Source organism: Dermacentor andersoni, chromosome 3 (assembly GCF_023375885.2).
Source record: "Dermacentor andersoni chromosome 3, qqDerAnde1_hic_scaffold, whole genome shotgun sequence".
In the NCBI taxonomy this organism is placed as follows: Eukaryota; Metazoa; Arthropoda; class Arachnida; order Ixodida; family Ixodidae; genus Dermacentor; species Dermacentor andersoni.
This window is the reverse complement of record NC_092816.1, coordinates 85,837,771-85,860,172: the sequence shown is the minus strand read 5'-3', so window position 1 is coordinate 85,860,172 and position 22,402 is coordinate 85,837,771. Positions and strand designations below refer to the sequence as shown.

The 22,402-nt window shown below is 50.3% G+C and overlaps 1 protein-coding gene across 1 annotated transcript in view; it reads right to left on the bottom strand.

Moving 5' to 3' along the window:
• LOC126543941 (DNA topoisomerase 2-alpha-like) overlaps positions 1-20,624 on the bottom strand; it is a 29,722-nt gene extending 9,098 nt beyond the window's left edge. The window contains exons 1-7 of the mRNA XM_050191109.3: positions 14,907-20,624; positions 13,192-13,449; positions 12,044-12,232; positions 5,965-6,213; positions 3,250-3,444; positions 2,116-2,463; positions 298-1,449 (exon numbers count right to left, since the gene is read on the bottom strand). Coding sequence (XP_050047066.2) covers positions 298-1,449; positions 2,116-2,463; positions 3,250-3,444; positions 5,965-6,213; positions 12,044-12,232; positions 13,192-13,449; positions 14,907-15,290 — 2,775 coding nt within the window. The 5' untranslated portion in view covers positions 15,291-20,624. The remainder of the gene's footprint in view (positions 1-297; positions 1,450-2,115; positions 2,464-3,249; positions 3,445-5,964; positions 6,214-12,043; positions 12,233-13,191; positions 13,450-14,906) is intronic.
• Positions 20,625-22,402: the final 1,778 nt, after the last annotated feature.

The window sequence follows — 22,402 nt, the reverse complement described above, 5'->3', positions numbered from 1 at the left end:
TCTATGCTCTGCAGCGCTGCTTTTGTTTTTGTCCCCTGCCGTTAGGGTTCCACAATACAGCATCACCAGGCACTGAAGCGAAAACGAGTAAGCTATAGGGGGCTCCATTACGTTGTGTAAATCTGCCCTCAATGTTTCTCAGGAAAAGATTTTACCGATGTTCACATTAAATATATACATACAGCAGTTGCCGTTCTTATAGAAGAGACATCCTCATTTGTCAGCATGTTATCTTCAATTTCAGCAACCAATAAAACTAAAATCAGGTTCCTTTAGCGGAACAGCGAGCAGCCTCACCTGGTCTATGGATCCGCGAAAGTTCTTGAACCATGGCTTGAGAGTATCCGGTTCTCCGCCGGCAATCATCTTCCGCAGATTGGCAATTATGTCGCGTGGATTGTAGTTCGGTATCTTGGTGCTCCAACCAGTGCCAATACCTTCCGCGCCGTTCACGAGTACCATGGGGAGCACCGGAATGTAGTACTCGGGCTCGATCCGCTGGTTGTCGTCGTACAGGTACTCCAAGATCGGGTCATCCAACACGGGAGCGACGAGACGCGCCAAGGGCGACAGCATGGTAAAGATGTATCGAGGGCTGGCAGCGTCCTTGCCGCCCTGCAGCCTCGTGCCAAACTGACCGATGGGCAGCAGCAGGTTGATGTTGTTGGAGCCGACGAAGTTCTGCGCCAAGTTGATGATGGTTGACATTAGGGAGGCCTCGCCGTGATGATAGGCCGAGTACTCGGCCACGGACCCTGCAAGCTGGGCAACCTTGACCTCGCGTTTGTCATTGCGCTTAAAGCAGGTGAAAAGAACTTTGCGCTGGCCCGGTTTGAGTCCATCCACCAGAGAAGGGATTGAACGCTCATTGTCCATGTTACTGAACAGGATAAGCTCCTTGTTGACAAAGTCCTGGTACGTCACGTTCCGGGTGTCCTTGCTGTACAGGTAGAGCTCGGGCAGGCCCATCTCACGTCGCTGCTTGCGCTCTTCCATGCCATTGCGGAGCCAGTCCTTGCGCTGCTCGATCATTTTCTTGCTGAAGGCCAACTCGATGGCGTTGTCGTCTTCATTGCCCTGGTACCGGAAGGTGATGCGGTGCCGCAGCATGTCCATGAAGTACTCCTTGGCCTCTTTGGCGGTGCTGGTGCCGAGACCTTTGTAGTACTTGACCTTCCAGCGCTGCCAGTCGTCAGTCGCGGTCTTCCATTCTTCAAACTCGGGCAGCGAGTAGAAGGACAGCTCGTTGCTTCCGCGACTTGCCTTCACGATGGGCGTGATGAACTCTTCGAGGAAGGGGAGCTTGAGCAGCGACGGCCAGTTGTGGTGGATGAAGTTGATTAGGAGGCCCTTGATGTGAGAGCCATCCTGGTCTTGATCTGTCATGATCATGAGTCGACCGTAGCGAAGCGTTTTGAGGTCATCCACAGTCTCGTACTTTTTCTTGTACTGCAAATCGAAAAAAAAGGAGTGTTGATTTCTTTTCCTCACGCGTCATATTTGACGCCACCAGTACTTGTATCGTTTTGTGTTACCTGCTCCGGCCGTTTACGAACCGAACGCAAGTGTCGTGTAACCAGTCGAGATACGGCACAGGAAAATAAAGCAACGCCAACACTAAGCGAGGTATAGCATCAGTAACAAATTTACTTTAACAAAGTACCCCACGCCATCTGAAGTAGCTCTCCAAAGTTGCGCGAAGCTCACAGGCCTTGGCGGTGAGAAAGACGAGGTGACGCAGTTACTAAAAATCAGGGGTAATGCCACATTTTTCTTTTGTTTTTCACACTCTAGATGGATGACGGGCTCAATTGTCGTTGCATATTACAGGTCAAAATGAAGGCTTTCGGAGACATCGCACGTCCATATGTTTACGGGAAGAAGAGCTTTAAAATATTTCAGGCTATTTACAATGTGTTCAAAGTCATAAAATGGAAGCTGCCCGCGTGAAGATCAGCGAGCGTCGTCTTCTGCACTAGCCTCAGCTACGTAACAATGTCTCGACGCACCCGTCTAAGCACTATGAAATATCTCAAAGGGAGCAGCTTGGTCATTCACCTTGGCAGATAGGCTGCGTATTTAGATCAAGCTGACCTCAGGCAGGTAACTACTCACCTGTAGGCCCATGATCTTGATGACATTGTTGATCTCTGCGTTCTCCAAGATCTGCTTGTGCGTGGCCTCCCGTACGTTGAGTATCTTTCCCTTCAGCGGAAACACGCCGAACTTATCGCGGCCTACCACCGACAGGCCGGACACGGCCAGACTTTTGGCCGAGTCCCCCTCGGTTAGGATTAACGTGCAGTCGACCGAGTTCTTGGTACCAGCGTCGTTGGCGTCCTCCAGCTTTGGAATCCCTTTCAGCTTGGAGTGTTTCTTGGAGGAGCATTTCTGGCCCAGCTGCCTTTCCGCCTTGAATGTCACCCAGGACATGACGGATTCCACGACGCCGCACTTCAGCATCTGCAGAGTAGGAGAAGGAGTGCAGTGTAAGGTATTTCTCGTTGAAATAAAAGTGAGAAATCCTTGATCAGAGTTGCGCGAAAATCCACCTCGTCGTCTAAGTCGTAGAAACAAAGGGTCACGGTCTGAAGAAGTCAAAATAAAGCATGAATAAAAACGCATGATGGCTCTGAAATGGCAGTTCATTCTTCAGGCTGCAGGAGCCCTCATTTGGTTTCATCAATCTTGGTTATCAGGTGATCAATCGATTATTGAACTGCGTTTTCGGGATAACGCAACTTCGCGACAGTGCAGTCTCATCGAACATTGAGAGGCCGCGGAATATGATCGAGATCAAATGTGAAGTGTGAATATAGGTCTTGGTACATGCATGCAAGACAGAGGTACAGCTTCGTATTTTACGGAGCGTAAGATCACCGCTAAGTTTCTGCAGTGTGTAGCAACATTGCAAACAGCGAGAAGCTCCTACGAAATATATACATTACGGCTACGAGAGCTTGCCAGAAACAGTCTACGCAGAGCTTGAATCACAAGGGCAGCAGTCCGATGTATGTCAAGCAGTAGCAACCAGGTCAAGCGTTGTATCGTCGCATTCTTCAAAATTGATTGGATTGGATAAATTCTATGAAAGGTCCTGCAGGAAGCGAGTCAGCGCGCAGCGGGCGTCTCCTAGGCAAGTACTTGGCGGCCGCTGTGCGGACCTCCTGAACCCTCCCTCCTACTTTTGAGTAGACACCGTTACGCTTAGCTCGGACAAAAATATGACAATAGTTATACGACACAAACCTGGCTGTAGAACTTGTCGCTCAGTTCGCACTTGGAGCCGAACTTTTTGAAAGGCAGCGTCATGTTCTCCTTGGTCTGAGAATCGAATGTAGGGTTCTCAATGAGGCAGTTGACGAACATCCACAAGTAGTCCTTCACTTGCTTGCTCTGGATCTTCACACCGGCTTTGTTTTTCTTCTTGACGCTCTCCATAACCTGATTGAAAGTGTAGGAGTATTCAAGGACATTGAGAAGAAGCAACGCAAGGAAGTATGAGAATAAAAAAAATATGTATGAGAAGCAGAGTAATTAAACAATATACCATAAGTTTGACCATTCCCATATACCGCAGAACCATTCAAGCTGAGTTTATGCGGTTTTTTTTTTCCCCTTCTGTCGTACGTCCATGATACGGAGGCGAAGTAGTAATACAGGTATATGTATTGTGGCAGATACCGCACAAACCTAACCCATTCTTAGCCTCTACTAAATATATCTTGTTTGCTCCAAAAACAGGCTATTCCAATTGATAGCCATGGATGAAAAAAGATCCCAATTCTTCAGCACACAGCCTCACTTGAACAACAACAACAAAAAAACCTACCAGCCAAACATCAAGTACTAGAATCTATTCCTGACCAAAGCAGTTGCCGCTGCAGGGTGCGATAAGGCGTGTAACACAAGGTATTTGGAGTCGAAAAATGTCTTAAAAACCAGCCAGAACCAAACAAAGAAAACGTGTTTGATTATCAAACTTCTCACACGCACACATAGACACACACCTCAACGGCAGCGAAGCTGTACAGGCCAACTTCTTGCGGTCTCTTTTTTTGGTGGTGGCCGCTTCCTCTGCTATGCATTTTCTTTGCCTTCTGGTTAGAACGGTAGCGTGGTGTGCTGGTTTCTGTTTAGCGCTTCTGCCTATGGCCGTTGCACGCGATAGCAGCAGGCACAAGGCAGGCTGCAACGCTACCTTTTCGTACTGCCTGGGGAGCTCGCACAGCCTGAACTTCAGCACGGCCGTGTACATCAAAATGTTTTACCGCGATAGCAATTACATGGACACGCCCGGCGCGTTTCCGCCGTCGTCGTCACCGTGATGTTCCGTACAAAGTCCAAGGGCGACAACATCGTCGCTGCGCGCCCTATGCTGTACGTCCGAGTGAATGCATGCGAGGGTGAGCCGACGATGTAGGCTCAATAGCGCTTCCTCAATTCAGCGTTTTGACAGCGAGTTTCCGCGCTCATTGAGTGAGATGCGTTCGCTTGTGCGCGCCTGACACGGTGCTTGTTTAGTTAGTAGGTGAATGTTCACAAGTTTATGCGGCTGATAAAACTTCTATCTTTACTTTATACAGGAGGGGTATTCTGCAAGAGTCCACCTATATAGTGGACCGTCCATTTCGGCCGCTGCTGATTGGATGGAGTTGTGCAAGCGAGGAGGAGACGGGCGGCCCCTGCCAATCAGCGGCGGTTGAAATGGACACTCCACTAGGTGGACTCTTACAGAATAACCCCCCAGGTGTCTAATAATTTGGTGTCGCAATCGATGCTTTGCCTTTCGGGCGAAACTGAAACTTGTTTAAACTGGGACTAGATATTTTCTGATGCTCAAATTGTTCCGCCTGCCCGTTAAGCACCTTATTCAAGGTGCTCCACGAAACTTCTGTATTAACGCAATAGCGTTAAGGGCCTCGTGTCGCAGAGAATCAGGCGCCGGTGTCCCGCGTCGACCATCTTTTCGCAAAAAGTCATTCCGAACCGCGCATACCGAACAACGCAGGCACTCCGTGTAGCAGAGACGTTACTGAACTAATTGGACTTCTCAAAGTAAAGTGTGTCAGGCAAATCGCACGTACGATTTACACACAACCTACAAACATGATAACGTCGGATTGTAATTTGAATATAGGAGAAAAAATAATTCCGTTACGCGGAAACTCAAACCCCATTTCCAGCGTTTCTATACCATTCAAAGAGCGGCACGCATGGTTCCTTCGAACACCTCCAGATGGCGCACGCCTCCGCGTGTCCGCGGCCCATGCAAAAGGCCGCGTTTCTACCAGAAAGCATTCGTGCATACCGTTCGCCGCCAGCGTTTCTCGGTAAACATTACTGTTATATAAGCTGAAGTTGCCGGGTGGCGTGAGAAAACCAGTCGGGCAACTTTGAATGCTATCGAGTTTCACTCTTAAAAGCGAAGCTTAAGCGTCCTCCTAATTTGAATGACACTGTGTGCATTGTCTGCAAAACCAAGCCAAAAAGACCTTTCGCTAGTGATAAACTAGGTTTACAAGAGTTAAACCTTAGCGAATTTTGCTTGCTTCTACACCTTTCATGTTCTGCCGCGGCTTAATTCTATGGGGTTTACACATGTTACCCTCTTTTTTCTCCTATTCCTCGCGGACATTTCAAACCACATATTCTGGTTTATATCTGAAGTTTCTGGTTCTACTTAAGCTCTCTATTTTTATTATAGCAATACTTTCTTCTACCAGTTGCATAGATGTGACGATTCTTCTATATACAACTTCCATGTTTTCTTCCTCTGTGCTGTTGCCAAAGTTGTAGAAGGTTGAGAAATCCTAAAGCCGTTCACCGCTGATTTCCTCTCAACCTCCTACATTTATTTGGTATAAATGAAAAAAGGAAGTGAAAAATGAAAACTGATCTGTGCTGCAAAGTTACACTTTGGAAAAAAAAAAAAAGACGCCAAAAGTGTGACAGGGGGCGTGCCTTTTTGACGAGGTGCTCGGCGACGTGGTCGACGTGGCTTCCACCCTTGGTGGTGGCGATTCCGTTGACGAAACTCATCTGCTTGAACTCGCCCGAGGCACTCAGGGCCACGGCCACCTCCCAGCGGTCGCAGACGAGCTCGTGGGCTACAATGAGCGGGTTGCCTATTTCGTCCTCCTGGTCCTTGAGGAACAGCTGCACGTACTCCTTGAAGCCCTTCACCGGGAGCCTCTTGCCGTTCAGGTAGACCTGGGCGCAAAAAGGCAAACTAAGAATTATTCTAAAAATTACAAAAATTATATGAAAAATTATTATAAAAATTATATTCCCGCGAACAGCGTTCGCTCGCGCGAGCATGCACGTGAGGCTCCTCGCGACAGGTTGCAAATAAAAAACCCGAAAAGTAAAACAAAAATAATCTAAAACAACGCATTAGCAGCCGCATACCACAGTCTTCTTTCCTGGGGGTTAAAACTTGTTTCATACAAGACTTGGCCTACATAAAAAACAGTTGCGCGCAACTGCGGTCAAAAAACACCGAACTATATATCCAAGTGCGAACGAAGCCACTGCAAGAAGTCTATCTAGCCTCCGCCAACGTTACTAGGCCTCCGCAGCGTTGACTAGTATGCATGGAACGGACCATAAATACACGAGCGTTCTTGCGTTTCGCCCCCATTGCGACCACCGTGGCAGGGATCGAACCCGCGCAAGAAGCAAAGGCCTACAAAACCATGCACTGACAAGCGACTGAAAGTGAGCAGAAGGGCAATGCAGCAACGTGATTGTACGGCAGGTTTTGCTGTCCTCACATGTAGTGAATCACCGTGACTAACTTGCTGCAGTATACTCATATTTAGAAACCCCCTCTAAGCACTAACTTTAGCCAATTGCCGTCCACCAGGACTTTCATCGGCTCTCTCACTTTATGTTCAGGGAATTGTTTAATTACAACATATTCTCAATTACCGCATTTGCTCGATGCAGTTCCGGCGCTGTCATTGCAGTATTAAAACCTCTCGTGAGAAATACGAGAGCGAAACACTGCATTTCACAAAAATAAACGCACCGGTCGGGCCTAAACTAAGGACATCGATGAACTCTGTGTAATGGAGGCCTTCAGAGCGATGGAGACGTTCAAACCAGGACCTCATGAACACGGGCAATTTGCGGCAGATTTTGAATTGATTATACTTTTATTGTAGACCCTTCGTCTAGACAACGCTGTGGTAGCAATGCATTCATGACACCAGAAAGCTTCCGGTCATGCATTTTTGACAGCCAAGTTAGCCAAGAAAAGTATTTTGTCGCATAGTACACTGTAGGCACATATTCTTGATGTGTTCAGATATAAAGAACGTGCGCCATGCGACGAGCTGATGTATGGGCTTTTGTTGTTGCACTTAGTAAAATTAACTTGTAGAACACTAACTCTAAAGCAAAGCTGGTGCCAGCTGGAGGGTTCTGTAAATTATAGACTAATGTAACTTGTGTAGTTCCAGAGGGCTTATCCGGAAGTCTTCGAAATCGGCTTGTAAGCATAAAAAATGTTTATTATGTTTACCTGTTGAACCAGCGTTTAAGGTCAGAACGCCTAGCGATGGGAATACCATCCGTATTCGACCGCGATTACGACGTCCTTTGCATAGCAACACACCACCATCAAGTGATTCGCGCCACTTCACGTGCAAACTGAACGGCGGATGGCGCAAGGAAAGGCAGCCATTTTGCTTACATCTGTATCATTCCTCCCCATTCGATACAAAACTATATTGCTGGCTCTCCCGTAATCGAGAGTAGATGTAAGCATGAAATATCTACCGCAAAACAGATTGGTATACGAGAGGATACTAGCCACAATCTTAGAATGGGTGTAGTGCATGTTCGCAACGGCACACCACACCGCACCACGCCATACTGTGCACTGGTCGACATGGTCGCAATAGTTTCTTGTCACAGACAGAACCTCATCGCAAGTCTTGTCTCCGTCAAACAGACATCCGCGGTGCGCTACCGGTACTGCCAGCGCGCCGTTCGCGCCGCAGACCTCACGGCGTCGCTGGCGATGAATAGAGCATAGGCAACGCAGTCTGAGCGCCAAAAGATGACAATCAAGGGTATACTGCCCGGTACCAAGGTTTTAACGCGACAGCGTTAAGGAGCTCGTGTCGCAGAAAAGCCGGTGTCGTCGGCGTCGGCAGTTAGCGAAAATGGCGGAAGGCAATTCATGAATAAAAACAACTTGCAAGATGGGCTGGGTGGGATTCGAACCAAGGTCTCCGGAGTGAGAGACGGAGACGCTACCACTGAGCAATGAGTTTTTTCTTTATTTCACTGAGCAATGAGTTCGATGGTTCAAAGCGGGACAAAAGCGCCTTTAGTGAATGCGGAGTTGCCTTATAAACGTGCCGTAAATAGTTATACTGCGGTGTATATCGGTAATTATGAGCATGTAAATTACAGAAGCCGCAGTTAAACGAGTAGCGAAGTACGTTTCCGTTACATTTCTTCTGCGCTTGGCGCACACGCAGAGCCATCTTGCAGCAAACACAGAAGACCCCCTCCTCGCAATGTATGGCGCTGCCCCGACAGGTAGAGCGCCACTCGCCCGCTCTCCCCTTCGTCTCGTTTGAGCGCACTGGGGCCGTGCGGGGACCGGTGCGTGGATGCCCCTATAACCTTGCGTTTAATAAGTTTTCTCGCTCTCTCCCCTTCCAACTTCCAGCGTCCGTCACTGGAACCCTCGTGTTCAGGCGACGCGGCTCCTCTTTCCACTCACAGCGCGATTCCTAGGTGCAGCGTCTGACGCGGGACGCCTCTGACGTGATCGCTGCGTCGTAGAGCGTCTGGTGGGAAAGCGTACCCTGCGATGTGTGCCGTGCTGCTGGCGAGACATGACATGAGTGATGCGGCGGCACACGGGCTCCTGGGTCACATCAACAGAACCTGGGAAAGCTCGAAGTTGCCCGCAGAATGGAAAGAGGCCGAGGTACGGTTCATACCTAAACCCGGCAAACCTCTGACGATCGAGAACATGCGTCCTATCTCGCTCACGTCCTGTGTGGGCAAGGTCATGGAACGCATGGTTCTCGGAAGACTTCAAGCACACCTGGACGAGACAAATCAGATGCCAGCGACCATGTATGGATTCCGCCAGCACCTGAGCACCCAAGACGTCCTGATCCAATTACACGAATTAGTGATTAAAAGAGCAACGAGGCACGCGCCCCGGGGTATACTGGCTTTGGACCTGAAAGGGGCCTTCGACAACGTGTCCCACGCCAGCATGCTCGAGAACCTGCGCAAGACGTATTGTGGCCGCAAGACCTACGGCTATATTAAAGATTTCCTAACCAATAGAACAGCAACTATCCGGATAGGAAATGAACGGTCAGAGCCTGTGGAGCTCGGAGACAGGGGTACCCCACAGGGGTCTGTCCTGTCGCCTCTGCTTTTCAACCTAGCACTCCTGCCCCTGCCCGAACTACTCAATCAGATCGAGGGCGTGGACCACGCGTTCTATGCCGACGATATAACGGTGTGGACGAACCGCACGGGGTCCGACGCTTGGGCGGAGGAAGCCCTGCAGAGAGCGGCAACGACCGTCCACGAGTATGCCACGACCTGCGGCCTGAGCTGCGCTCCACAGAAATCGGAGCTGCTCATGGTACAGCCCGGAAGACCGAAGAAAGAGCCGCCGCCAAACATAATCATCACCATCGCGACGGCACAGTGATCAAACCAACGCAGCAGATCCGGATACTGGGCCTTCTGTTGCGCAGCGACGGCAAGGCGCACGCAGCCGTCAACAAAATCAAGACCACATCGGAGCAAGTCCTGAGCATGATCCGGAGAGTCACCAACCGGAACAGAGGAATCAAAGAAGACGCACTGCGCCTGGTGCAGGCATTCGTCGTGTCACGCGTAACGTACTCCGCCCCGTACCTCCAGCTTGCGAAGGTGAACCGCGAGACGCTGAACACGACGATAAGGAAAGCAGTGAAACTCGCGATGGGCATCCCAGTCTACTCGTCAACGCAGAAGCTGCTGGAAATGGGTGCCCACAACACGGTGGAAGAGCTGGTGGAAGCACACCTATCCCACCAGAGAGTAAGGCTGAGCCGGACAGAGCACGGTCGGGCCGTCCTACGCAAGATAGGATGGCAAATTGAACAGCAACCGACAACGGAGCCACTCCCCACAACGTGGAGAGACATTAAGACCAAGCCTCTCCCCCGGAACATGCAGCCGGGGAGGAACGACGAGAGACGCTCTGCGCGGGCCAAGGCAATGGCTCGACAGCTGGAAAAGGACCCAGAGGTTCTCTACGCGGACGCCTCGCTTCCCAAGCACGAAACCAGAGCAACGGCGGTCGTCACCACCATCGATAAACTGGTCACAGGCGCGTCGATACGGACGACGAATATAGCCGAAGCAGAAGAAGTGGCCGTGGCTCTCGCACTCGCACAACCGGAAGTGAGGACCGTGGTCACAGACTCCCAGACCGCCTACGCAAGCTACCGCAAGGGGAACATCTCTCCCGCGGCACTAGCGATCCTCACCAAATGCAAATCACCGGGACGGGCCGTTGAGCTCGTGTGGGTCCCGGCTCACTCGCAAGTGGAAGGCAACGCACTCGCCGACCACTATGCCCGAGAACTGTCAATCCGGGCCGAGGACGAGCCAGAGCTACCGCACCCCGTGACAAGCTACAAAGAAATCACGCAAATGTACAGAAGTGGCAGATGTAGGCTTCCCCGTCCGCATCCGCAACTCAGCCGACAGCAGCAAACGATCTTGCGACGCACGCAAGCGGGGTCGCTAGCGCATCCCGTGCTCTTGCACAAGATGTTCCCAGCAGAGCATGACACTTTATGCCCTTTTTGCAGACGGTCAAAAGGCACTCTAGCACACATCATTGCAGAGTGCACTAAGCTCAAGAACCCCCCACCATCCCTACCCCCCACCCTCCCCAGCCCCAACCCCCCCGAGCGATGGGAGACCTTGTTGTCCAGCCCCGACCTACCGACCCAGCTCGCGCTGGCGGCTAGGGGCCAGGAACTGCTGGACGCATATGGGACCTGAGAATAAGGTTCCACCCCATCTGGTGCCAGCGAGCACCAACCGTCACTAAGCGCTCAGTTCAAAAGTTGATTCTCTCTCTCTCTGGCGAGAGGTGCGTGGTGCTCCCAAGCGAGATAGAGGACGATCCCATCGAGGCCTCAGCGCCATGATCGCGTCGCCTTCATGGCGCGTCGCGGCCCGGCTGTCCGTGCCGATCACAACGTTTGGCTCGCATAGATCGTTTTTCTTCCTCCGAGACAGCGAGTTCTTTGGTTCGTGCCGCTTGCTCAGGCGCACGTTTCGTCTTTGTGTGACTCAAGAGCATGGCGAGCGAATGAGTGGGCGGTGCGAACGTGGTGCGATAACGCTATCGCGTTCCACTCTTGAAGGCGAAGCTTAAGCGTCCTCCAAGTTTTTCGATGCACACGGCAGGCCACACTTTTTACGAATACAGCGGCCGTGGCCCTACTATGTCATGACGGCACGGCGCAGTAACCTTCTGGAAAGAAAACCGACTCTAGAAAAGCTATTATAATAGATTATTAGCGCCACTCTGAGCCTTGCCACTTTTTTCTGGCGTTTAGAGGTATAGGATGGTAATTTGACGCACGAAATGCATAGCAGGAAACGAGGGACACGCAAAAGCACGGACTTCTTACCGAACATTTCTAAATAAATGTATGTTAGAAAGTCAGCACTTCGCGTGTTCCTCGGTTACTTTGTGTCCCCCTTTCACTGGGCTGTAAGAAGTGAATACACGAGAAAAATAATGAATTATTAAAGGCAACCAACAGATTATCAAAGACGCCGTAATGCAAGTATTCGTGTTAATTTCGACCACTCGAGTCAACGTACACGTAAATGTAATTGGACAAGCACGCTTTCGCATTCAGCCGCTGCTGGAACTCCAGCCCACGACCTCCAGCTGGGCAGCAGAACACCACAGTGAGCCACCGCGGCAGGTCATGCACGACACTTGACGGCGTAGTGGCGGCCATAAACGAAACTCACGTACTTTGACACCGTGTGCGCAGCCGGCCACATCATAAGCCCTGCGGGAAAGCAGCGCCACTGTGTCGTCGTCCAGCTTCTCCATCATGAACTTGGCCAGGTCCGGATAGAAGGTGATCTTGGTGAAGTCCTCGCCCTTGGCCTCCGTGCTGATCTTGGGCTCTGTGGTCTTCCGCATGTTATCCTCCCAGACCTGCGAGGCGGGGCTTGTTGACCGTTACAGCTTACCTAGCTCTCGAAGCTGATTTAGTCAAGCCTGGATCAACGTTTTACCACCCAGCATTGTTTAATAATCCAACTATAAATAAAGAACCACACGACCTCTAACATTTTTTTTTTGCTCCGCAATATTTTTGCACGAGAGATTCTGACCCGAAAGAAAAAAATGCTACAGGCGCGTCTGTCGCTTACAGTTCCAATATGTACAGGCAGCTACATCCAGGAGTGCTTTCTGTTCAAGATATACAGGCTGTCCCAGCTAACTTTAGCCAGAGTGTTAAAAATATGCGAATGCCACGTTGCTGGACAGAACCAAAGCAATGTTCTTTGCCGTCGCTTGGAGATACTAAAATTATATGTTTTTTCATTTTGCCTAATTTGATCATTAGTCTTAATTAATCAACTTCTCAAATATAATTGGATGAAAAGTGTCCATGAGAATTGTAGAGCAATATCAAGAACTGTTCATAAAGCTTTCTGTTGCTCAATACGTGCTACATAAGTTTTTCCGAGCGTGAAAGAAGCCTCCGAATACACGCAAAGTGCCTCGAGCGGCCAGTCGCGCGGCAATTTTGCTTGCGTTTGCGGGCTTCTTTTACGTTCAGACAAAAATATTCTATGTAGCACGTATTGAGCAATAGAAAGCTGTATCGGGAGTTTCTGATGTCACTACAATTTTCTCATTGACACTCGCCTAATTACAATATTCGTGAAGTTGATTAATCATTTAAGACTATATAATTAGGCGGAATCAAACAATTTGAGTATCTCCAAGGGACAGCAAACAACATTACCTTGGTTCTGACCAGCTACGTTGCCTTTGTATATTTTTAAACTCTGGCTAAAATTACCTGGGACACCCTGTACATGGAAGCGGTTGCACTCAAACAAATCCAAACGTGGGCACGCTGGACAAAATAGCCGCAGACTCGCCTGCTTGAAGTGCTTCTTTTCGGCGCGCGAGTATGTCTCCACGATAAACTTCCTGCTGAAGATGTTGCAGAGCTTGGCGCCGTAGCCGTTGCGGCCGCCGGTGACTTTCTTCTCCTCGTCGTTGTAGTTGGACGAGGTGAGCAGGTGGCCGAAGATGAGCGTGGGCACGTGCATCTTCTCGACGCGGTGCTCGACCACGGGAATGCCCTGGCCGTTGTTCCACACCGAGATGCAGTCCTGCTCCGGGTGTATCTCGATCTGCCACATAAAGAATAAAGAAGGCACGCGAAACGCATTTCGTGTTAAGAGTAACGCTCATCACGTCTCCCCCCCCCCCCCCCCCCGCACCCCACATCTCGCCCCCTGCGTAAATGTAAAAATTATCAGCTTTAGACAAGCGTTGAAATTTAATCAATTTTCTTGCGTATATAAAAAACGAACAATCTATTAGCTCTTTCCTAAGGGCAACTTGATGATACTGCCCCATTTAATACTATTTTCCTTTAACGCTCTTGTTACTACGAAGGAGACTGATTACTACCAAACTCGCGTATTGTCGATGGCTCGAGCAGCAAACTTCATTCGCGGGAATAAAATCGCGACGGCAAAATAAATTCAATTTGTGTAACAGGTCGTCTTCGTATGATTAGATAAAAGCTTTCCGCGTACGCAGCATGTCCTATTCCTTAGGTGTAAACCCACAGCTTCTCATTTACTTTGTACTTAAAAATCCGACGTCACCTAAGCACTTGCGAGTTGTGAATGCGAAAGCATTGATGTCAAACTGAACGCCACTGAACGGTACTCCGAGCTTTGCGCTGCGAGTAATGTACCACAGCGGTACGTGCTGCCCGAGCCAGCAAGCAGCAGCAGCCTGCAGTGCCAACGCCGCATGCCCGTTATGCGGCGATGTCCTCCTCTCACGAGGTTCCCTTTCGCCCGCGCTCTGCTCCGCCGAGCCGCGTTCGTGACGTCGCGTCGCAGACAATGGGAAATCCGTCGAGGCGCGCACGTGGCGTCCGTCGCAGCCAATTGCAATGAGTTTAGTTGCCGGTTCCCTGCTGAAGAAGATAGACGCCTGCGTTTTCGCTTAATGGGCAAGTGACGCAAGTAAGTTTAGCAAGTAGTTTGAGATACGAGAACATTGACTTATGCTCATCTTATGTTCAGAACTAAATCAGCGAGGAGGCGTAAACGTAGTAAGGTAAGCGTAAGATAGTCCTATTACTACGATTTAAACGAGGGCCAAGTGCTTTCATGCAAGTCATCATTGAGATTTAAGGCGGTGATGCGCAATCTAAGCGATCTGCTTCTAGCTCGTCATCGCGCTTTTCCCGGCATCTTAGGCGACATACCGACACCGATTGAAGAACGCAGGTTACAAAGGAAAACTAGCTTCAAGCAGTGTGCAGCCATGGGCCAACGCCTCGATTAAAACTGATCACACAAGCACGAAGAGAGAAAACGACTTCCTGCTATGCGTAGTTTGTTGCGCGACCACCGATTCTCGAGAACGGCAGAGATCGGCTAGCTATACAACATGTGTTATGCGACATATGGCACCCTATACTGGAGTGCTTTCCCTCCTTAGTCAGGTTATTTCATGACCGTTTCAACAACTCACTATTGTACCCCGCGTGCTCTCGTTGCGAATGACCCATGGTACACAAGGTCAGTTCAGCGCACGACCTCAACTAAATGGGCGTCCTTCTTACCTTGATGCAGTCCATGTTCTTGTCCCGTTGCTTATTGTCGGACGCGTTGACCAGGATCTCATCGAAGATCTTGTACAGGCCGGGCACGAAAGTGACGCTCCTGTATTTCATGCCGCCGCCGCCGTTCTCGTCTTCTGGGTCGTACACCCACATGGTCTGCGTGACGGGCTCGACGGAGCCGACGTACGTGTCCGGGCGTAGCAGAATGTGCTCCAGCTGGCTCATCTTCTGGTAGATGCGCTCCACGGACATCCTCTTGTTCTTAGCTGCGCCGGAGCCTTTCGTCTGGTTGCCCCCGGCGCCGCCATGTCCTGCCGCTGCTGCAGTGGAGGTCAGAGACGGCCCACCTGCGTCTTCCTCTTCAATGTCAGAGAGGGAAGCCATGTTGCCGCTGGATGTGTCACAACAACCCTCGGTTCCCGCTGCAGTCTTCTAGCTTCTACGCGGCACAACAAGCCTGTTAGGTATTCATTGGAACACGGCTTGCCTTTACGTCGTGGCCTTCTCTTATCAGTACAAGCGCACGAAACGCGACGATGCTCTACGTGCAAGCGAGCCCTTGATGGTGCCGATATCTTCAGCGTTGTAGCCGATGAAAATCCTCGTGAAGAAGGGGGCGGGACCAGCTTGTAACGCGTGCCTTTGAGTTGATTAATCTAACTGTTGACGGGAAAGGAAGCTGGTGCGCTCACGTACGCCGCCGTTCAGAGACAGTGACGCCCCTCCAGCTCACGCATCGCGTCAACAAGATGGGCCCTTCGCATACGAGTGCGCGGTGGTGCGTCCGAGCTACGACTGAAAACGGCTAAGCGAGCGGCCCGAGCTAGGCCGGGCTTTTTATCAAGCCCGGGAGAGAGCGACACCGGTGACACCCCGTGATTATGACCAGGTGTCTGACCAACGTTCCTAGACTAGCTATAGCAAAGATGCAGCCGCTGCCCTAAGAAGCTGGCTACCACCAGGAGGCCAACACGCAAGCAGCAGATAATGTAGAATCACACGTAGGCTCTGTAGCTATCGCGCTAATGGATCGGGCCAGAAAGAAACATAAGAATATAGAAAAATGTTTTGATGGCGACGATAATGATTCCAATCATTGGCACATGCCAACAGTTGGGTATTGATCAAGAAGCGGGCGGCAGAAGAAAAGAACGGAAAGAATAATAGTAACAATAAAGATATTGTTACGGGGATGTTGGGAGTATAGAAGATTGTATTTACAATATATATACATATATATATATATATATACACAAAATGAGTCAGAGTATAATTAAGATTAGGACCTTTCAATAAAGTTACTCCACCCATCCATCAAAAACGCAGCAGCCAGCGTCCCGCGATCTTCTTCCTCTCTTCTTTCATCCTTCCGTAACAGGACCCCCAGTGGTGAAGCGCCGTCTCGGCGCATGGTAGGCAAGGATTGCGAACGAAATATGGCTTCAGCCGCGAAACGTGGACGACGTCAACAGGCGTCGGACTTGAGGATGCATCAAACTGTAGCCGCGAAATCTCGTAATTTACGTCGTTAGCTTGACGTTGGGCTTCATAAGGCCCTGTATAGCGAGAGAGAAGCTTCTGGGAGAGGCCAACCCGACGACCTGGTGACCAAAGGAGCACCCAAGCACCTGGCGCGAACTTAACATCGCGGTGGCACCGGTGCTAACGCTCTTTCTGCATATGCTGCGAGGCTGATGGACGAGATCGGGCGGCTTGACATACCATCTGAGCACGATCGATGACTTCACGAGCGTACTCAGTTGCAACACGTGGCCCAGAAGGGAGGATGGTGTCAAACGGCAATGTGAGTTCGCGACCATACAAAAGATAAAAGGGTGATGAATATCATGTGGTGTCATGTCGGGACGAGTTATACGCGAACGTCACGTAGGCCAGCGTGGCGTCCCAGTCGCGGTGATCGTTGGGGACGTACATCGACAGCATCTCTGCGAAAGCTAGGTTGAAACGTTCCGTAAGACCGTTCGTTTGTGGGTGGTAGTCGGTGGACAGCTTGTGCTCAGTGGAACAAGAGCGGAGGAGGTAGTCGGCAACTCGAGACAAGAACGAGCAGCCGCGGTCTGTAAGTAACTGTCGAGGTGCACCGTGGTGGAGAATGACGTCGTGGAGGAGAAAATTGGCGACGTCATTTGCGCAACTAGTCGGCAACGCCTTTGTTATCGCGTAGCGTGTCGCGTAATCAGTAGCGACGGCGATCCACTTATTCCCTCTAGTCATCGTCGGAAAAGGGCCAATCAGGTCAAGGCCTATACTCGAAAGAACGGTTCAGAGGGAACTTCAATTGGATGGAGTCGTCCGACAGTTGGCAAGGGAGGTTTCTTCCGGCGCCACCAATATCTAACGGGGATGTTGGGAGTATAAAAGATTGTATTTACAATATATATATACAAAATGAGTCAGAGTAGTTAAGATTGCTGACCACCAACAACACGCAGCAGCCAGCGTCCCGCGATCTTCTTTCTCTCTTCTTTCATCCTTCCGTAACAATATTAACGGTTCCAATCATTGTTCATTAATCTTGATATAGAGGGATTTTCGTTCAGAAGTCGGTCTACTATGGGAAAAACGACAAATAGAAATCGAAAAAAAAAAACATGAGACAGACACCAGAAGTAGTAGAAGATAAATTAAACTCGAAATTTGCGTTGGGAATTCAAGGAAGGAAAATGAGACGTCGCTCTAGTATTATAGCGCAGCAAACCCATTAATAATTTAAATTCTGGGTTATTACGTGCCAAAACAGTGATTTGATTATGAGGCACGCCGTAGTGGAGGACTCCCGGATGAATTGTGACCATATGGGGTTGTTAATTAGCCTGCGCCCATTGCACGGCACAGCGTCGTGCTCGCATTTCGTCTCCACCACCGAAGTGCGGCTGCCGCGGCCGGGATTTGATTTTGCGACGTCACGCTTAGCAGCGCAACGCCATAGCCACTAAGCCACCACGGCGGGTAGCGAAATTCCAGAGGAAATCGCAGGTGGCACGGCAAACAATTGACCCTCTGGTTGACGCACAGGGTCCAAACCCCGAGGAAAGTACAAAGTATAATAATGGACGAAGTTCTAGCTGGGCGAAGCTGGGCGTCCATGAGAATTTTTCTTTGATTAGAAAATCGACGGCAGAATGAGAAGAAATTATCGATAGTCTCAGATTCTGTACGGGCTGCGGAATGGAGCGTGCCACCTACGTTGCTGGTGCCTGCCCCGCAGTAGCGTTCCCGTCATGGCCAGTCCAGAGCCGGTCTGCCTGGTGTCCCTGCCCAGCTGACGTTAGTCAAGCTGTTAAAGAAAAGAGATAAAAATAAAGAACTGATACCATTTACGCTTATGGGACCAATGGTCTACGGTCATGAGTTCTTTTCCCAACCAGGATATAATTTGATCTACTACTAATGATAGGGTCTAATCAGGAGATACTGTTCACGCAAGTATTTTAATTGTTGAATTGAGCGACACGAATTCCGATGGAAAGGCTGTATATTGCGTCCTAAAGCATCCCGTTCAAATGTTTCCGCGGCCCGCCATGTCTCGCATAACTAGCTCGTAGCTCGCGAAATGCGAAAAGTGCCGCTTGATTATTCGCCAGCGTGCTACGACACCAACCGTCCTAAAAGTGATTTCAACAAACTCCGCTCATTCCGTGACCTTGCAAAAGCCCGCGAGTGGCTGTCGGTATCGGCTTCCGCTGACCGCCAGCTGCGTGTATGCCACGTGACGATCGCAACCTAGCTGCGCAATGACCAAGCGGCTGCCGAGTGCGACGAGCCGTGGCACTGCAGGGGCACCGGCGCTTGTGCGCCGCTGCTATCGCGGAAACCACGAATGAGCGAGGTTATTCTTTATTTTTTTAATTTCTTTCTTTTATTTTCAAATCATTTATAGGGCCACTAGTGAAAGGGCGTGCGACGGCGCAATCGCGCGGTACTTTTCCTATCTCGTGCGTTAACGAGTAAAGCTTGGAAAAAGTGGCTGCGCAGGACATGGGATGACTCAATGTGACGCAGGATGACTGAACAACTGTTTATATAATATTGTCCCCTTAGCCAGGTAACTAGAAGAGACAATTATCCCGCTTCTGGAAGAGGACCGATGGCTGAGCACGAGGACGCGGGTTCGATACCCGGCCGCGGCGGCGGCATTTCTATGGGGGCGAAACGCAAAAAAATTCGAGGACACACTTCTTATGAGTTCTGAATGCGAAAGCATTAATCTCCAACTGAACGCCGCTGAGCGGTCCTTCGAATTTTGCGCTGCGAGTAATGTTTCTGAGAGGGGAACGAAAGGGCGAACGCCCTAGCTCGAGCGCTAATCAACCGAGCGGGGCAAGACCAATCGTCTCATCAATCCCCCCACCCTTTACCTTCATGCCCCTGCCATCCGATTAGTGCGACCGACTCAAGATCCAGCGACTAAACCGTAGGATTTATCCTCCGCCTCACAGAAAGCTCAGCACTGAAGATGCAGTAGCTCTCCGACTTATTCAGACCAACACATTTCCAAACCTACACAGATACAGTAAAGCGTTCCCACATACATATCGCGGCATCTGCCTCTGGTGCGGCGACACACGCCCTACACTCTTTCACATCTCGTGGGGATGCGCGGGGGCAAGCCTGAACACTTAAAGACGCCTAGCACGTCATTTGAGCGTTGGGAGGTACAGCTGACCGGCGATACCCTGGCGGGACAAGAAGCTCTCGTCCAGCAAATACGACGAGCAGCCATGGCCAGTGGAGTCCTGGAATGAGGACACCACCCACTCGACCTCAAGAGCAACCACCTCGATGGTCCGAATAAATGCTTTCTCTCTCTCTCTTCCGAGTTCTGCTGAGGGGCATGTTATCGAATTGTTGCCATTAAATTGGTATGGGTTATTGTTTTTTTTTTTTTCCCTACAGTTTCTGCGTTAGCATGTTGGCTGTATACCGGAATCGAACGATATTGCTGAGAAATCAAACACGCCGCATGCTACCGACGTCCCGTGCGACGAGAGACCGAGGAAGAAGCGGCGGCCACCAAAATAGACGCGGCGTTGCGTCGCCGTATCTGCTCTATCGAGGCCCGCTGGGTGGCGCGGCTTCGCGGCGATGCCCTCTCCCATCACGCAACACCGAGGCAGCACGTGTTCCGTTTCGCCCGCTCTGCTCCGCCGTGGTAGGGTGGCTACCCTAGCCGTGGTCCGAGCCAGCAAGCGCGAGCCAGCGTCACCCGACGCGTTCGTGACGTGGTGTCGCAGCTAATGGGTAGTTAGGTGCCTTTTCGCTGCTACAGACGCCGCCAGCGTTTTCGCTAATTGAGCCATTTGATGCTTTCGCATCAAAGCGCTACGGTGGTCAAAACTAAATCCAAGCTCCCCACTTGGTACGACATCTCTCGTAATCGGATCACGTTTATTTTGGCACGTAAAACCCAAGAATCCGATTGGCTAACGTTAACTGGGCCACCCTGCATGTACGGACAGTATAGGTCTGGTAGAGTCATCGCGTTCGACCCGATGCGATGACATTAAACTTGCACGAGTAGTTGTTGCTACCGTATTATTCCGTGGAAATTGCCACATATACGTTCTGCCAGCTTCGGGAAGATTTGACAAGAGTCACGTAGTCAGTTTTCTCTTTCTTTGTTTAGGAGGAGAGGGGAGATGGGGAGTGCGTACTTGACCAGGAGTGGCGGTTGGGCAGGTGGGTGATCTCGCACGTCGTTTCATGCCACTTATCCGGGCTGGTTCCTAAAGAGAAATTTCGGGGCGAAGGGGGGGGGGGGGAGCGCGTGCTGGGTGTACCTTATTCACCTCCCCCCTCCCTCCCATGTTACGCCACTGGTTGATATTCCGCGTCGCTTTTGCAATTCTAAGTGAGCCGTGGTAAGGTAAATGAGTTGAAAGGCGATCCAAGCTATGTAGTCGAAGTCGATGAAAGACTACCTTTACCTTCCTGAGCGGGTTGAGGGTGAGAATGGGTAGTACGAGTGTATGGAGTACGTGTAGTGATGCCAGAAGCGTCTCGAACGACATCGTCTGCGCCTTCGAGCAGAGGCGCAGCGTCTACACGACAGAGTTTCAAAAAAGCTAGCTGTCGCGAGGGAAGAATGCCAGAACGCTCCTCTTACCAGCGGCACTATCACACGGTGGTACTGTACGATGGGGCACGCAAGACGATAAAGAGAAAAGGCAAGAAACACGCAGGACAGTGCTGTCCTGTGTGTTTCCTGCCTTCTGTCTTTGTCGTCTTGCGCTGCCCCTTCTAGATGTTCAACCAGTACCAACTCACCCAAATGTCGATTCTTCTATGCAGGGCACCACCAGTACCGCTAATTGCAACCGGGAGCACTGGTACCAGGCCTGTCTTCGGGATTATCGCGCATCTCTAGGCATCACTATCTCCTAGATCGGCCCATGAAAGAGGCTAGAAACATGCCCAATACAGAAAAGTGGAAATACCCGCCGTGGTTGTTTAGTGGCTTTTGTGTTGCGCTGCTAAGCACGAGGTCGCGGGATCAAACCCCAGTCACGGCGGCTGCATTCCGATGGGGGCGAAATGCAAAAACACCCGTGCACATAAATTTCAGTCGATATTAAAGAACCCCAGATAGCCAAAATTAATCCGGAGACCTCAACTACAGCGTGCCTCGCAATCAGATCATGGTTTCGGCACGTAAAACTCCACAATGTTATGAATTAATTTAAAGGTGGGAATAACTTGCTAAGAAAGACATTGCCCTTAAGAGGAAGCTTTAGCGCGGGCCCAACTCCGATGAGTTCTATTCAAATACATGTGAAACGCAGAAACGCTCTTCTGAAGTAACCACTGAACTGATGTAAATGAAATTTGTTGAATTTGAGAGAGAAAGCTAACTTCTAGTGGCTGTTTGAAGCGGAACTCCAATTTAGGGCATGGATATTTTTAAAAATTTTCAGGAACACAAAAGTTCGGAAAAAATAGAAGCACGAAGTTTACAAATTAATAGCTCTGCTTCAAGAAAAGCTGCCTGTGAAGGGAAAGCTACGGGGGCGGAGCTTCTGCACATGTGTTACGGCGCCAAGTAGTCCGGCAGCGTTAGACAGTGCTTTTGGTTGCTCGGAACAGACGCTGAATCGACGCAGCTTCCACGTGGGACGGTTTCGCGTTTCCTCAGACGTGGAAGGGAGAATCCGCAAAATAAGTAAACCTTTACATTCAGAGGTGTATTTTGTCTTGTTTAACTGCTGCTAATAAGACTTTTTATGTTTCCTTTTCCCCAGCTTAAACTAACGTGGACGAAAACGTGGGGCTCTTTTCAGAAGCGTTCTGCAGTTGTGCGCGCTTTGCCTCCGTAGCTTTCCCGGCCTTCACAGGCACAAAAAGTTGTCCGGGTATAGAATAGCGAAACCATGGGCGAAGCCATGCCCATTTCCTCCTCCAAAAGCGAGTCACATGTTCGGCTTGCGCGCTTGTTCTTGACTCTGAGTTCGGGCCCTTGGGTAACGCTGGAGTAACGC